The sequence below is a fragment of the Danio rerio genome, chromosome 8 (genome assembly GCF_052040795.2).
Source record: "Danio rerio strain M-AB ecotype USA chromosome 8, GRCz13ab, whole genome shotgun sequence".
NCBI classification, from domain to species: Eukaryota; Metazoa; Chordata; class Actinopteri; order Cypriniformes; family Danionidae; genus Danio; species Danio rerio.
The window spans coordinates 53,526,170-53,541,280 of NC_141028.1; the positions used below are offsets into that span (position 1 = coordinate 53,526,170).

Below are 15,111 nucleotides of genomic sequence, written 5' to 3' on the forward strand. Positions count from 1 at the left end.
TCATCTTGACCGTCATTGAATACGGTCACATTCATATTTTCAATGCTTGTATATTTCACGCTGCTGTTTTTGACTGTTTAGCGCTCTCTTGTAACTGAATGATATGTTGGTTAGGCTTGTTACGGCTGTTGCCTGTCTCTGTTGTGCCTGTCTCTGTGCTTGCGTGTGTGTGTGTCATGAAGTCACTCACTGTTTGTTTCCAATAGAGTCCGCCTTTGCGCACCTGCGGCGAGTTGCGCTGATTGAAATTGGTTATAAATACGGACCAACCTTGAGCGGAGACAGAGGAGACTTCACTGCCAGCCATCAAGCTTCTTTTATTTTCTTTAATTTACTGTTTTGTTTTCTTTTAGTCTTACTTTGATCTAGTTTGTTATTTGTTGGGTTGTTAGTCTTTGGTTAGTGTTGTATATATGTTGGAGAACGTGAGTTATTGATTCTTTATTTATTCTTATTTAGTTGTGACACGTGATTTGTTTGATTGTTTTGGTTGTAATAAATGTATTAATTTAGACAACTTAGTTCATGTGTCCTCTTTATGTTGCGTTCCCTTTATGAATTAATTATTTTGATTTGATTAAAAAAAGGGTTCTTAACAAGGCTGCATTTACACTGCAGATCTTGATGGTCAATTCCGATTTTGTGACTGTATTCGATTTTTTTGATGACCTGCTTACATCAACTTTTAAAAGTGACTCGTATCCGATTGTCTGCATTTACACAGCACACAGCAAACGCGCAATGACCAGGAAAAAAAAGAGCGGGCGCTGACTGACAGCTGATAATTGAAGAGGGATCTTTTCTCCATTCCTGTTTGCAGAGTTTCATTTTTTATTTATTATTTTTGACAAGCTGTTTTACTATAGTTTAAGACAGAAAAGTTCTCACTTGGCCATCTTAATGGCATGTCTATGGCCGTGATTTATGCAAGTGATGTATGCAATAGTTTTGTATTATATTGGTTAGGTGGCGGATATTGCGCTCTCTCTCTCTCGCATGCTCTCTCTCTTGTTAGCATGCTTAAATAACTGCGCTACATAACAAAATACAAAAGCTTTTTTTAGTCCTCATGTATGAGATTTAGGTTTGGGACTCTGCTTTAGTCTGTTCTGAAATGAAAGTGTCAGACTTGATGTCATCTGCTATGGTTTTCAATGATGCGCGACTTGCATTGACAGGTGAAAATCCGATCTACCAGCTTACATTGCAGACACGAGGGCACACGTCTGATTTCTATCGGATAAATTTCCACATACGAACAAGGCCTGAATCTTATTTGAGTAAACCGGAATCCCTATGATTTGTTCCTGCTTACACGTACATGGGCCATATCCGATCTGTGCCACATGAGAGAACAAAATCGGAATTGAGTCACTTGAACCATGCATTGTAAATGCAGCTTTAGGGTATGCTTCATTAGCCATTTTAGTTTTCGTGCCTTTAATTACAGACTTAATAAACTATTGAGTCACAGAACAATATTTTGTGTCTAATTTGTACGTTTTGTGGCAAATAGCTGTGTAATAGAAGGGATGAAGTACATTTAGGTGGTTGTTTGCAAGGAATAAAGCCCTTCAGTCCTATATAACAGCCCTCCATCTCTGGACTGAATAATACGCAGGTTAGTGTTTGCTCCATTCAGCCTTTTTGTTTCTGTCAGCTTTGCCTTTAATTAAACAATAATTAACTGTTACGACTCTGGAAAGTTTTTTTTTTGTCAATTTTTTTTTACGTTTTGTGGCAAGTCTCTGTGTAATAAGTAAGTTAAAGTCTCTTTTTTTTAAAAAACAAACTGAAATGTCTCTTTAATTAATCAGTATTTCTCCTCTCACCCAGTCCCCACGCCGCAGCTGCTGCCATGCGGGCCATCTTGGCTTGAGTTTCTTCACTGACCAGAGTCCACTCCTCACAGCACTGTTGGTGAAGCTGACCCCTGACAAAAAAAAAAAATAAAGAGAATAAGAACACAGCAGCAGAGGAAGCCATTTCACGCTGACAAACCTTTGACTACTGAGCTAAAACTGATTCTGGCCAAAACCCTTGTATGCACATTGCCATTACTAGAGGCCACAATTGCTTTCATTTGTATACATTTATAAAATATGTAAAAACAATAAACATGCCGTCCCTGATGTCTGATGACAATGGCAAATGCAATCAACTCTCCCACTGCTATGTGTGTGAGTTTGATTAAGAATGTTTTCCAACGAATTTGCATGAATCGTGCCTTCCGCGCAATTTTAAAGTATTGAACTTAATCAAAAAATTAGAGTAAAACATCCTGCAAGTACATACACAATAAGATTCCATTGGCAAGCAATTTGTCTGTCAGCAAACACAATGAGATCGGACAAAACAATGTAAACACAGTACCAGTCATTCAGAAGTGCAGAACGGTGCACTGAACTCCCAATGCAATGATAAGGGTTATAATCTGATTTATGCATATTAAATACGGATGTAACGATTTAACGGGAGTGGGTCGATTCAAATTGATTAAAATATGTGATGATTTAAACTGGTAGAAATGTTGAACGAATCGCGATACATTTTTCGAACAGAGAGGGCGCTGTGTTTACAGGCGCAAATTCGCTTTACCTGCATATCAGCGGTGAGCAAGAGGTGGGGCGGTAAAGTAAAATGACATCAGTGAAGTGTGCCAAACAAAACACAAACCATGTGCAAATACTGCAAAAAGATGTTTATTTACACTAACAGAGCAACGAATATGATACACAAAAACCGTCAGCACAATGAAAAACTACTGTATCGAATCGTGAGTCAGGTGAATCATTATATCCCTAATATTAAACCTCTTTTACATTATTAAAAGTATCAGGCTACTGAGTACTTAAGTTGTTGGTTTGCACTGAGTCACCTGACTTCAAACTGTTTGCTAGTTTGCAATTTTTTCGAGATCTGAGGTAATATATGCTTCCGCTTTCTGTATGGTAGTGATGCTTGAACGACGGTTATATTCGCGGACGCAGATAATCTGCGGGTCGGGAAATAAAAAAATATATTACGATAAATTGTGAGTGGGTTGTGGGTGGATGTAGCGGGACATGGCAGTGGACCAGCAAAAAAAGTAGAGTGGGTTTTGCAGAATGGGAAGATGAGACGCCTAAAATAATGCATGAAGTGCAAGAGTACAGAGTAGCCTACTGTTCAAAGTTTCAGTTAGAGGAGTCATCAGAGGAAAATCTGCTATAGTTCTGGGAGAAACAAGATCGCTTATTTCCATGACTGCAGCGCCTTGCGAGGAGAATTTTGTTCATTCCTACAACAAGCGGTGAAAGCGAACGCTCATTCAGTGCAGCTGGCCGTGTTTTGGAGGCGAAGCGGAATCGACCAAATACATTTACAATAGATGCTATTCTGTGTTTACACAGTGCGAAGAAAAAGGCCAAGTTAACATAACATAGCTGCCATTTAGGCTGAAGTAGCACCCTTTTTGTTATCTGTAAAAGCTAAAATGTCTTATTTTTACTTTCTATATCTAACTGATAATTAAGAAAATGTTGTCTAAAGATATTTATTTTTCATAAATAAATGTTCGGTTAAAAACGTTTGTGATTAATGTACTATTTTACTATCAGAGATGCACAGATTAAAGCTCACTGAATCTGCTTTTATTATCCACGGTGACCAGAGACGGCATGTCCATAGAGGTAATCGCAGAATAGCGAGGGCAGAAACACCCTCCCGCTGTCCAACTATTAAAGTGACAATTGGGTGCGGATACATATATCAGATAAAACTAAATGTGCGGGCAGGTGGCGGGTGGATGATTAGTGTAAAGCCGTGGATTCAGGTGTCATTTCAGCTGATTTGCACATTTCAACTGTATGGCAATAAATGTCATGTAAAATGTTAATTAAACTCAAATTGGTAGCATTTAACATGGAATAACAGACATAATTAACACCCGAGGTGATCATTGTTACAGTAGATTATGCTGGTGTTCAGCCATGTTATCGAAAAAAATTGAAACCTTCTACTAATTTTAAATTTTGCACATCGCTGTAGCAACTGGTTGGGATAAAAGTTCAGTTTAGTATGCCTTTAATTGTGTGTCCATGTTGCGAGCCATGTAGTTTTGACATATTTGAGGCTCCTCATGAACCTACGTTAGGAACCACATGGGAAAGCTAGGTTGCTGCCAGAAGTGGTGTTAGTGAGACCAGCAGGGGGCACTCAACCTGTGGTCTGTGTGGGTCCTAACGCCCCAGTATATTGATGGGATACTGCTCAGTGAGCGCCATCTTTCGGATGAGACGTTAAACCGAGGTCCTGACTCTCTGTAGTTGTTAAAAGAATGTCCCAGGATGTCCTTCGAAAAAAAAGAGTAGGAGTTTAACCTCGGCATCCTGGCCAAATTTGTTCACTGGCTTTTGTCCATCATGGCCTCTTAACTATTCCCATATCATAATTTTGCTTAATCATTCTACACTCTCGTCTCCTCTCCACCAATCAGCTGGTGTGTGGTGTGCGGTCTGGCACAATATGGCTGCCATGGCATCATCCAGATGGTTGCTGTACACTGGTGGGAGATGGGGAGACCCCCCAAAATGTGCAAATCACTTTGAGTGTCCAGAAAAGCTGTATATAAATGTAAGGAATTATTATTATTATTATTATTATTATTAAAGTGTATGTGCAAAACTGGAATATAAAGCAACATTTCCATCTAATGAGTTCAAAAGAAAAAATTCACCACTTCCTGATAAAATGTCACCAAAAATCAAAGGAAGAAAAAAAGGAGAAGGCCTTTTTTCATATATAATAACTTACTTCTGTACTAGAACACATAGATGAAATGCAATGTTATGCAAAATAGTCTACGGTTTGTCACATCCTTTTAGAATCATCTCCGCTCGCACTTTTTGGAACATTTACTCTGTTGATGATTTCCATTAAGGATGGTCATCACTTCACATCTCGTAAATCGTCACGTCTCGTATATAAAATTAAAAATGTTGAAACCTGATTATCCACCTAAACATACCTGTTATTTTCAGCTATTTTTGTCATTTGGAATATTTGCTGGAATTTTAACGATTTCCATCATAGTTTATGCACATTTTTTCTTATCAGATAAAAAGTTATTCCTACTCAGTTGTGCCAACACAATCTCACGGCAATTCGTAACTTTTTGATTTAGTGGCTAATTCGTATGAATTCGTACAATCTAATTCGTACTATTAAGTACGATTTGCTCATCACTCAATAACGGTTGGGGTTAGGGGTGGGGTTAGGTGCCACGCCTCCTCTTTAAAATAGTACATTTTCGTACGACCGAACGCATACGAATTCATACGAATTAGCCACTAAACTGACAAAACGTAAAATACTATATTTTTAATGTGCATTTTCTAAATTTAGGAGCATTTGGAGTTTCCATCCAGAATTTTTAATGCGATATTCCAAAATGCGCATAAAAATAGGTGGATGAAAAAGCAGCTAAAGGCTATTCATGCATCATTGTTGCATTATTTGGTAGCAAATGTGTGTGTAATATTTATGATTCAGCACTCTTAAGCCTGCAAGCCGCATATTTTGTTCTTGGAAGATAAAGCACAAGCACTCCATCCTACAGCTCATAAAGACCAAATGAGATGAACAAACTTGGAAAGGTCTGTTATTGCATGATGAGAACTTCTGTCTGCGTTCATGCGGGACACTTTCTACGAAAATATTTCAAAGCCCACAAAAAGCCATGATGACATCACTTCACATCTAGGAATGGTGAACCTTTAAAACAAATGAGCCCTTTGGGGCTAATAGTGCTGACACAGACACAAGAAAACTATGCGTGTTGTTGCTGGAGGTTTGTGAAGAAAAGGGGCCCTAAGGTTTAGCCCCTTGGGACACCGCTGCTCATATGCGCTTCAAGAGATGGTGTGGGGGATCTGCTACAAATAAAGTCCTTTCCCAGCCACCTGGAAAAAACATTACTTATGAGGCCTTGCAAAATACAAGGTTCCAGGGTGCAGACAGGTCTAAAACACAAAGACGCACATTAACAGCGAGACAGGAAAAAGGACTCCGCTACCTTTACACGGGAACAGTCTATCACTCATTGGAATGGAATGTCGCTTGGAAATTTGAGCAAAAAAACACAAATACAAAACACTGAAGGACGGCAATAACCCTACATATAATAGATGAGGGATCCAATAGTGTATCGATTCTAATGTGAATAAAATATGTAATAAAACATTGAATTAGTAACACGTTTTTATGAATATTTTGTATGTTTTTATGCAGAAGTGATGGTTCCTCTTAGTTGAAAATGACTTTTTCCAATTGGGGTTTTAAAAATATTATTATTATTAAAAGTAACAAAATAAAAATAAAAATAAAAAATCCAGTACACAATTATTTTTTTATATCAAAAATAAGTTGTTTTTTTTCACCAAATGAGAGACATTATGAATTTAGCAATTAAAGAGTTAAAATACTGTACTTTCTTAAAACATTTAGTCATTTTGATCAGGACTGAGGTTGATTAACAGATTTTTGCAAAAAAAATAAATATATATATATATTTCTTTTTACAGCAGTTTAATTTAATGGATGTTTTCATCCCAAAAATAGCAAAAGAGTAGGCAAGGCAAGGCAAACTTTATTTATGGAGCACAATTTTACACAACCGTAGTTATTCCAAAGTTCTTTACAATAAAATAAATTAGACAAAAAAAAACAAAAAAAAAACTGGTATTAAAAATAAAAAGAAATATATTTAAAAGTAATACTAAAATACAAATAATAAAAAGATAAGATAATAAATAATAAGAGATTCTGATGTTCAGAGGGAGACTGAAAGCTCGATCGCCTTTTGACTTGCAGCGAGACCGAGGGACAGACAAAAGAAACGGAGGATCTTAAGGATCTTAACGGTCTACAAGCTGTATATGGCCTAATAAGCTCGCTGACATAGGACGCGGCAGAATTGTGCAAAGCTTTATAAGTGAAAAGAAGAATTTTAAAATTAACTTTGTATTTTATAGGTAGCCAGTGAGATGAGGCGAGGACAGGGGAGATCTGAACTCTTTTCTTAGTTCCTGTTATTAATCTGGCGGCTGCATTTTGGACCAACTGTAGCCGAGAGAGTGTTGACTGAGGTAGGCCAATGTACAAAGAGTTGCAGTAGTCTAACCGAGAGGAGATTCAAGCATGGGTTACGATTTCGAACTCTTTTTTAGAAAGAAAGGGTAGTAAATTTGAACAGTGCACAAGGGTTAAACAACTAAGAAGGATCTGAAGGAACCCTTGGTAATTAACGACAAGGGCACCCCTGTTGTAGACAGTATGTTTGATGCACTCAGTACCCAACTTTAATGAAACCTTTTTTTTCTCAATGCAATAATGCTGAAAATATTAGTTGGCACAAATGTGTATATTAAAGATCTGGACTATACCTGCTTAGAAGATCTCCATGTGTATTGCACAAAAACAATGATCAGGACCCAGAATGAATGCCTTACTCTGCATAATATTATTGTATTGATCTCATTCTTGATTGCGGTAATTCAATTTATGATCTCTGAGGTTTCAGTTTTCTGTTTATTTTTATTCATTAGATACCTCATCTTTAAAAGACCGCAGGGGAGGGGGGTAGATGAAGTGATACATAATATCACATTGCTATTCCAGTTTAAGCACTGTTTTTAATAATAATTAAAAAAAAGAAAAATCAGTCTTGTCTACAATGCATTCTAACAATGTGTCTATGCTGAACAAAAGTGGAATAAGGCCACAAGAAAGACCAGAACTCCTTACAATCAATATTAAGGAGTAGACTGGATGCTGTGTGGACAAATTCCCAAAAGTCAACTAATAGCCGGGAAACACCAAGCCAATGATCGGGATCAAAAACTAAGTAATGAAACTAAGCAAATGTGGTAAGTGAAAAGGGAACACAAAGAACACAAAGAACACAAAGAAGTACATCTTATAGTTCCAGACAGGACTAAATGCAGCTGACATGACAGTCAGTTTTTCTTGACATTAGTTCTATGACATTGGATTGGTGTCCTGGTTTACAATCTAGTCCAAATGTCAAATTCCTTGACTTTTCCCTGACCTTCACTGACTAAAAGCTGAATTTCCATGAGTTAAAATGAAAAGAAAAACAAGCAGCAGTTGTGTTAAGTAGTCCCTCATGAATTTTTGCATTTGCTAAATTTACAGCAAAATAAAGTGAATGAGGCAACATATAGAGTAGATTGCAATTACTTTAATTGCTGCCGATTTCTTGCAGATTTTAGCCAGCCAGCCATCTGCATTGGTTTATTTCCTATAACATTATAATCGCTTATAGGAAGTCCTAATATAGTGTGCGATATCTCGAGTTGTCATAGACATGTGTGTAACCAGCTTTAGGCATACCTGTCAACCCTCCCGTTTTTCCCGGGATTCTCCAGTATTTTACAGTTCTATCCTGCTATCATCCTGTAAAGGTATTTTCCCGTATTTCTCTCGTATTTTCAGTCTTTCTCTGAAGGGCAGCAAATAAACATTAGAGAGCAGAGCCTCCCTATATGCAACCCATACCTCCAAACCACCAGGGGCCGCCCTTACTCTTAAATGTGAGTCTGTTCTGTGCTTTTGCTTCGTTTAGGCATGAAAACACTGAAATAAACATAAAAACGACGGGATTCCCTTCCTTTTTATTACAGGTGCATGACTTTCAGCTGACGTGCTCCATAGTGATAAATAGACGCTGTTTCCTAAATGGATTCTGTACTCGTGATTTGAAGTGGAGTAAAAGTCTGGGTTTTGGGTACGTGTTTAAACAGACATATACACATAATTAATATTAATAAAATCTAAAGATGTTGATCTTGGTGGGGTCTGTTTCAAACACAACTAATTTCGTCCTAAATGAGCATAAACAGTTAGAAAAACAATCAAATGCTTTCATTTAATGTTACATGTGTGCATTTTTAAAGTGACACTTCTGTTATTTAATGTAATCAAACGAAAAAAAAATCAAAATAAATCAATTACTGGTTACTCTTTAATCAGAATTTGTAAGTTATACCATGAAGAAATGGCTAATGGGATTTGAATGCTTGATTCTATTTTATTATAATAGCTATTCATTTTTAAATTTATTTGCTGCTAATGTATACTATTTATTTCTTCTTTTGTAAATAATAATAAAACCCATTACTGACCGTTTAACAGTTTATTTACAACGAAACAGCTCCGAATGAACATATTTAGTAATTTGGGGATTTTTCAAGGGGGGCTCAGGGGAATTGCTTATTATGGTGGGCATATCCCTTATTTTCGCATCCCAATGTTGTCAGGTATGGCTATAGGCCTCATTTGCAATAAATTTTCGTTTAAAAATGGCGTTTTAGAATAAAAAAGATCTATGTCCACACTGGCGTTTCATCTACTGTTTCTAAAAAACCCTTCATCCACACAACACCGCTGATAGCGCACGTCATGCAAGCATACACGCTCTCTGGCAAACGCTGAAAGCTGCTTCAGTGTATTCTCACGCCTGAGCTCCAGGCAGTCAGCGGGAGCTCTGAGCACACCTGCCTGGCTAAGAGCAGCCGATTGTCAGCTAGTCCATCCCGAATTTGCAGCTGGATCTTATCACTCTGTAGTTGTTAAACGCAATCTATAATTCCGCACGTTTGACCGATTTCTTGCCTTTATTGCCTATATAGTTTAAACCTATTGTACTTTCATAATTATTTTTGATTATTACACTATAGCTTACCGCTTATTATATTTAGCAAAAGAGATGGCTATTTCATATTTCATCATGCATTTCCACTATGCAAAACCACACAGTGAGCCTAATGTTTCATATTTTTTCAATCAAAATGAAAGGAGGCCGTTATTAAGCTCCGTTTTGTTATAAATTTGCATTCAGCAAGGATGATGGTCACATAAATATGTACATGATACCTTAACATTTTTGGTGTCTGTTATGTTTAGGTTTTTAATATGAAAATTAAAGATACTTTATTGTTATTAATTATTGGTAAGGTGATGTGCGTAGCCAGGGTGAACGACGTTCTAAAAGTTCTAAAATTTACCCGACGAGTCCTCGGGAGTTTGTTATACACTAGTGAAGTCTGAACTTACAAGGAAAGGATGCAAGTCTGAACTTTGTGTACTTGATATTGAGAAAAAGCCTTAATCAGGTAGCCTACAGCCATGCTTCCATTTTCAGATGTCTCCGTTTTACTCCACCAGCACTGACAGGGAGCAGAAGCATTTTAAAGGGTCACGAAACACCAAAACACATTTTTTAAGCTGTTGACAGTCGTATATGTGTCCCACACTGCTAAAAACACTATTAGGACACCTATATTTCACTAAAAAGTGTAAATTGGTTGTTTTTGCGTTATTTCAAGCAAATTTGTACTTCTTGTTTGAAATGAATTTTTGAAGCTGCGTCACGGCCATGACATAATAGCCTGTATTCCAGCGTGCAGACTGGACGTCTGTGCCTGAGTGAGTCTTATTACGTCTTACAGTGTGATACATTAATGCATGAGTAAGGCTTGTTTCAAACCAATCAGCGCGCTCTATATTGCAACTTCATTAATATTCATTATTGTCACCGTGTTTACACCACAAAGACGCCACGTTGTGTTGGCAAAACAAGCGTGAACTGTTGCTTTTATAGTTTGCTGCTGTTAAGTTTCGTTTTCATTTTCTCTCTGTGAGAGCTTATCTGGATCACGTGTGGATTAACAGTGTACGCGACGCTCGACAACAATAACTTACGTGTCTAAGGAGGATTATTGTTTACCTGAGAGCTGTTCTCATCTGCAAACGCTGAAATCTGGATTTGTTTGTAGTATTCTCTTCATAAAGACGCGGCTCTAGTTGCTGGTGATTGTTCTGTCTCTACAGATTTGGTAAGTGAGCGACCAGTGCTCTTTGTTTATTCAGTTTGTTCGTATCGAATTAAGTTAACTATTGCACTGAGTGCAGAAATGATAGCACCGCATTTTGTGACCGGAATAACACACGCGGCTTTCTGACACTACCTGCCGTGTGCATCTAAGTTTCCGGGAAATGCTGAGTTTTTTTTTTCTCTCATTCGCCGTGCGGTATCAAACATTGCATGAAAAATACACGCTTGCAGCAGTTCCTCGAATCAAATATCTCGTTTGTCGCGAGAGGCATGAATGAATTCCCTGAATGAAAGAGCCAAACTGCAGTTAAAGTCCACCATTTAATAATTTGGCAAATAATTCGACTACAGATGTCCATGTAGGTTAAACATCACTTTCTCCTGTCTGTGTGGGTGTGTATTTTGACTCTGAAACTCGCGCGTGCACAAATAGACACTCACTTTAGTTCCTCCGACACTCCCCCCTAAACAGAGCTGGACACGCCCACTTTTCTGACTTTTTCCAAAGTAGAGGTGTGAAAACACCCTGCTGAAACGAGGGGGTTTCATGGCCCTTTAAAACTAAAACGCTCCACTTTAAGGGGTCGAAAACTCTGGGGTAGTGTGGACAAAAGGTTTAACAGTAGCAAAAGTTATGCATTTTAAAACTAAAACGTATTTGTATAAACAGGGTCTTAGAAGTCAAGTGACATTATCAAAAAGCACATTCAATTAGAGACTAAAATTTGAACATGATTTCTCTAATGCTATTGTTGAAGAGAATTTTAAAAAATAGTTCACACAAAATGGAAAACTGTCATCATTTTATTTGTTTCAAACCTTTTTGAGTTTCTTTCTTCTATTGAACACAAAAGAAGATATTTTGAAAAATTACGTAAACCTGTAACCAATGACTTCAATTACATTTTTTTATTACAATGTTTTCTCTACTATGATCACAGGTTTTCAGCTTTCTTCAAAACATCTTCTATTATGTCCAATAGAAGAAAGAAACTCAAAAAGTTTTGGAACCACCTCCTAATAGTGTGTAAATTTTCATTTTTGGGTGAAATTTTAGGTTTTGTTTATTTCCATCATTTAGATTCATTGGTGTATCAAACATGATGTAGTAGGATTTATTTGCTTAAAGAGGTGAATGTTTCTCTCTTTGTTTGCCTGTTTCAGTGTTCCCTTTATATAAACTACAGAGACTAATGCTTCTTGAGGATCTTGCCGCAAATATTGGCGCAAATTTTGAGAAAAAGCACTGCAAAACCAGTTATTTTGTGCTGCAACAATCCAAGAATTTTACTGTGAAACTCATGAGCTAATAGTTGAGCACTGAGCAGACAAATAGCAGCATTTTAGCAGGTGGAGTCTGGTGACTGCATTAAATTGCTGGTTGACAAGTGGAAAAATAATAAAATGACAGTGAAATATAGCCTAAACATAATAATATGTAAAACACATGAAACAGTGTTAAAACAGGCGATATGCAATAACTTGGGCCAATAATATATAACTTTCCTTGTCTTTTTTTGTCTGGAATACACCTTTGAAAATTCCATGATATTGCAGAAATCTCTTGACCCGTGGGAATCCTGTCTGGGCTTAGTCAATGCTGGATGTACTTTAAGTACCTCGGCTACTTCTGACACAAAGTACACAAGAGTTTGCAACAGCCAATTTGTTGTATGAAGGTAACTGTTGTGACACTGTGTAAGGCAACAGTATACCAAAAATGGATAATCATGGTAGAGCCATTTGGAATGCTGTAAATAGGTAACATGCTCAATAAAGGGGACCTACAGTATAATGCAAAAATAACCATTATAAGGGATTTTAACACAGTTGCATTTCAACAGTGTGTGAATATAACCAGCTTCTAATGGTAAAAATATATATCTTTTTTTTAATGTAATCACACTTGATAAAAAAAAGAGTCTACAGGAACACTTAATTATATATATATTTTTTTATTTGACTATTTGCTTCTTTCTCCTATACTGCTATATACAGTTGAAGTCAGAATTATTAGCACCCCTGAATTATTAGACTCCCTGTTTATTTTTTCCCCAATTTCTGTTTAACGGGGAGATTTTTATCAACACATTTCTAAACATAATAGTTTTAATAACTTATCTCTGATCAATGATTTATTTAATCTTTGCTATGATGGCAGTAAATAATATTTGACTAGATATTTTTCAAGACACTTCTATACAGCTTAAAGTGACATTTAAAGGCTTAACTTGGTTAATTAGGTTAACTAGGCAGGTTAGGGTAATTAGGCAAAGTCATTGTATAACGATGGTCTGTTCTGTAGATAGTCGGAAAAAAAATAGCTTAAAGGGGATAATAATTTTGTCCTTAAAATGGTGTTTAAAAAAATAATAACTGCTTTTATTCTAGCAGAAATAAAACAAATAAGACTTTCTCCAGAAGAAAAAATATTATCAGACTTACTGTGAAAATTTTCTTGCTCTGTTAAATATAATTTGGGAAATATAAAAAAACAAAAAATAAATAAAATTCAAAGGGGGGCTAATAATTCTGACTTCAACTGTATATTCCTGTAAATATATCAGTTTTGCAGATTGCAACAAATCCAGGAAGTGAGCCCTCATGCCAGTCACTCTCCACATAAACACTTCCTCATGCTTCCCGGTAAATGACAAATGTTACAGGAATCAGGATGAATTACCTTTTAACTGTTAAGAAAAAAAAAAAAATCGAGCTCTGATATTCCACAAAGGCACACTTGAGCTTTGTTTTTACTCACTCAATCATATTCTCACCTCCTTGTGTGACCCTGTATTGAGGGGAATTATATTTCACAGGGAAAATGACTTTCCATGGTGTAATGACTGGCAGTCCATTTTCTTTTGAATATTTCCCAACTTATTTATTATATATTTTATTGTTTTTGAGTATTTTTAACATTTTTAAAAAATTAAGAATTATTTGTTAAAAAGCCTCTTTAAATTATATATATATATATATATATATATATATATATATATATATATATATATATATATATATATATATATATATATATATATATAAATATATATATATATATATATATATATATATATATATATATATATATATATATATATATATATATATATATATATATATATATTAGTCCCTTTATTAATCTGGAGTCGCCACAGCGGAATGAACCGCCAACTTATCCAGCATATGTTTTACGCAGCGGATGCCCTTCCAACTGCATCTCAACAAAATTAACCAATTAATTAAAATATATTGCGCTTTAAAATGAATATTTGTATTTTACAAAACAGCTAGTAGAATAATAAATTTAGTTATTAAAGCTTTTGTTTAAACAGTGAGTATTGAAAAAAAAACAATTGAAAAAAAGCTTCTTTACGTTATACAGCACATGGAAACTATTCAAATAAGAATTGAATTTTTATTTTTTTTTAAGGCGATAAGTATTGAGCTTATTCTTCAATGCGGAAGTGTGTGCATTTTCACGATTGTTTTAGACCTTTCGATTCAGTTGCCTATGGGAGAAAACACTAGGAATAATAAACGGCAGAAAACGGTCAAACTACTTGCTCGACAAACAAGTGTTTGCATGACTATTCAGACAAAGTAGAATATTATAATAAGAAAATATCAGTTTGCAACATCAAAGAGCATAACAAACTGTTTTACGTCTAAAAATGAATGGAAGTGAATGAGACCGGAAGTCTTAAGCCCAAAAGATTCAAATGGCTGTGCCCGCTCATACGCAGAGAATAAGGTGAATACACTGACAAAAGTTTGCTTACCATTCGCCTAGTGCTTCCAGACATCTCATGCGACCCAAAATAAGCTCTGGATCATCTTTGTTCATGTCGATTTTTTTATCGTAGGCAACCAGAGCATCTTCCCACTCATGAAGTTTCTCATACCAGGTGGCCTGGATCTCCTGTAGAAGATGAAAACATAACAGGATGACGGAAATCAATTAAAGTTTAAACACTCCATGGCATTCTCAAAGAAAATTGAAGCACTCAAAAAAGTAGGATGAGGGATGAAGAAGACTTTCTCAAGAATCTAAATTTAGTTTCCCACAAATTCATCATGGCCCTGACAAATCAGGATTTCAACCTCAGACAATCAGTTCCAAGGGAACGCAGACTGCTGAGTATGGATAGCTCTTAATTGTTGTTCCAACATTTCATGGGAGGGAATAGCAACAGTTTATTTGAAAATTG

The 15,111-nt window shown here is 36.2% G+C and overlaps 1 protein-coding gene across 3 annotated transcripts in view; it reads right to left on the minus strand.

The window, feature by feature from the left end:
- Nucleotides 1–15,111, minus strand: part of mtor (mechanistic target of rapamycin kinase) — a 236,007-nt gene that overhangs the window by 90,788 nt on the left and 130,108 nt on the right. For all 3 annotated transcript variants that reach the window (XR_015496851.1, XR_015496852.1, NM_001077211.3), the window contains 2 exon segments: nt 14,683–14,822; nt 1,833–1,933 (listed from right to left, as the gene is read on the minus strand). Coding sequence is in view for 1 of the 3 variants with exons in the window: in NM_001077211.3 (NP_001070679.3) it covers nt 1,833–1,933; nt 14,683–14,822 (241 nt within the window). In the remaining 2 variants the exon portion in view is untranslated.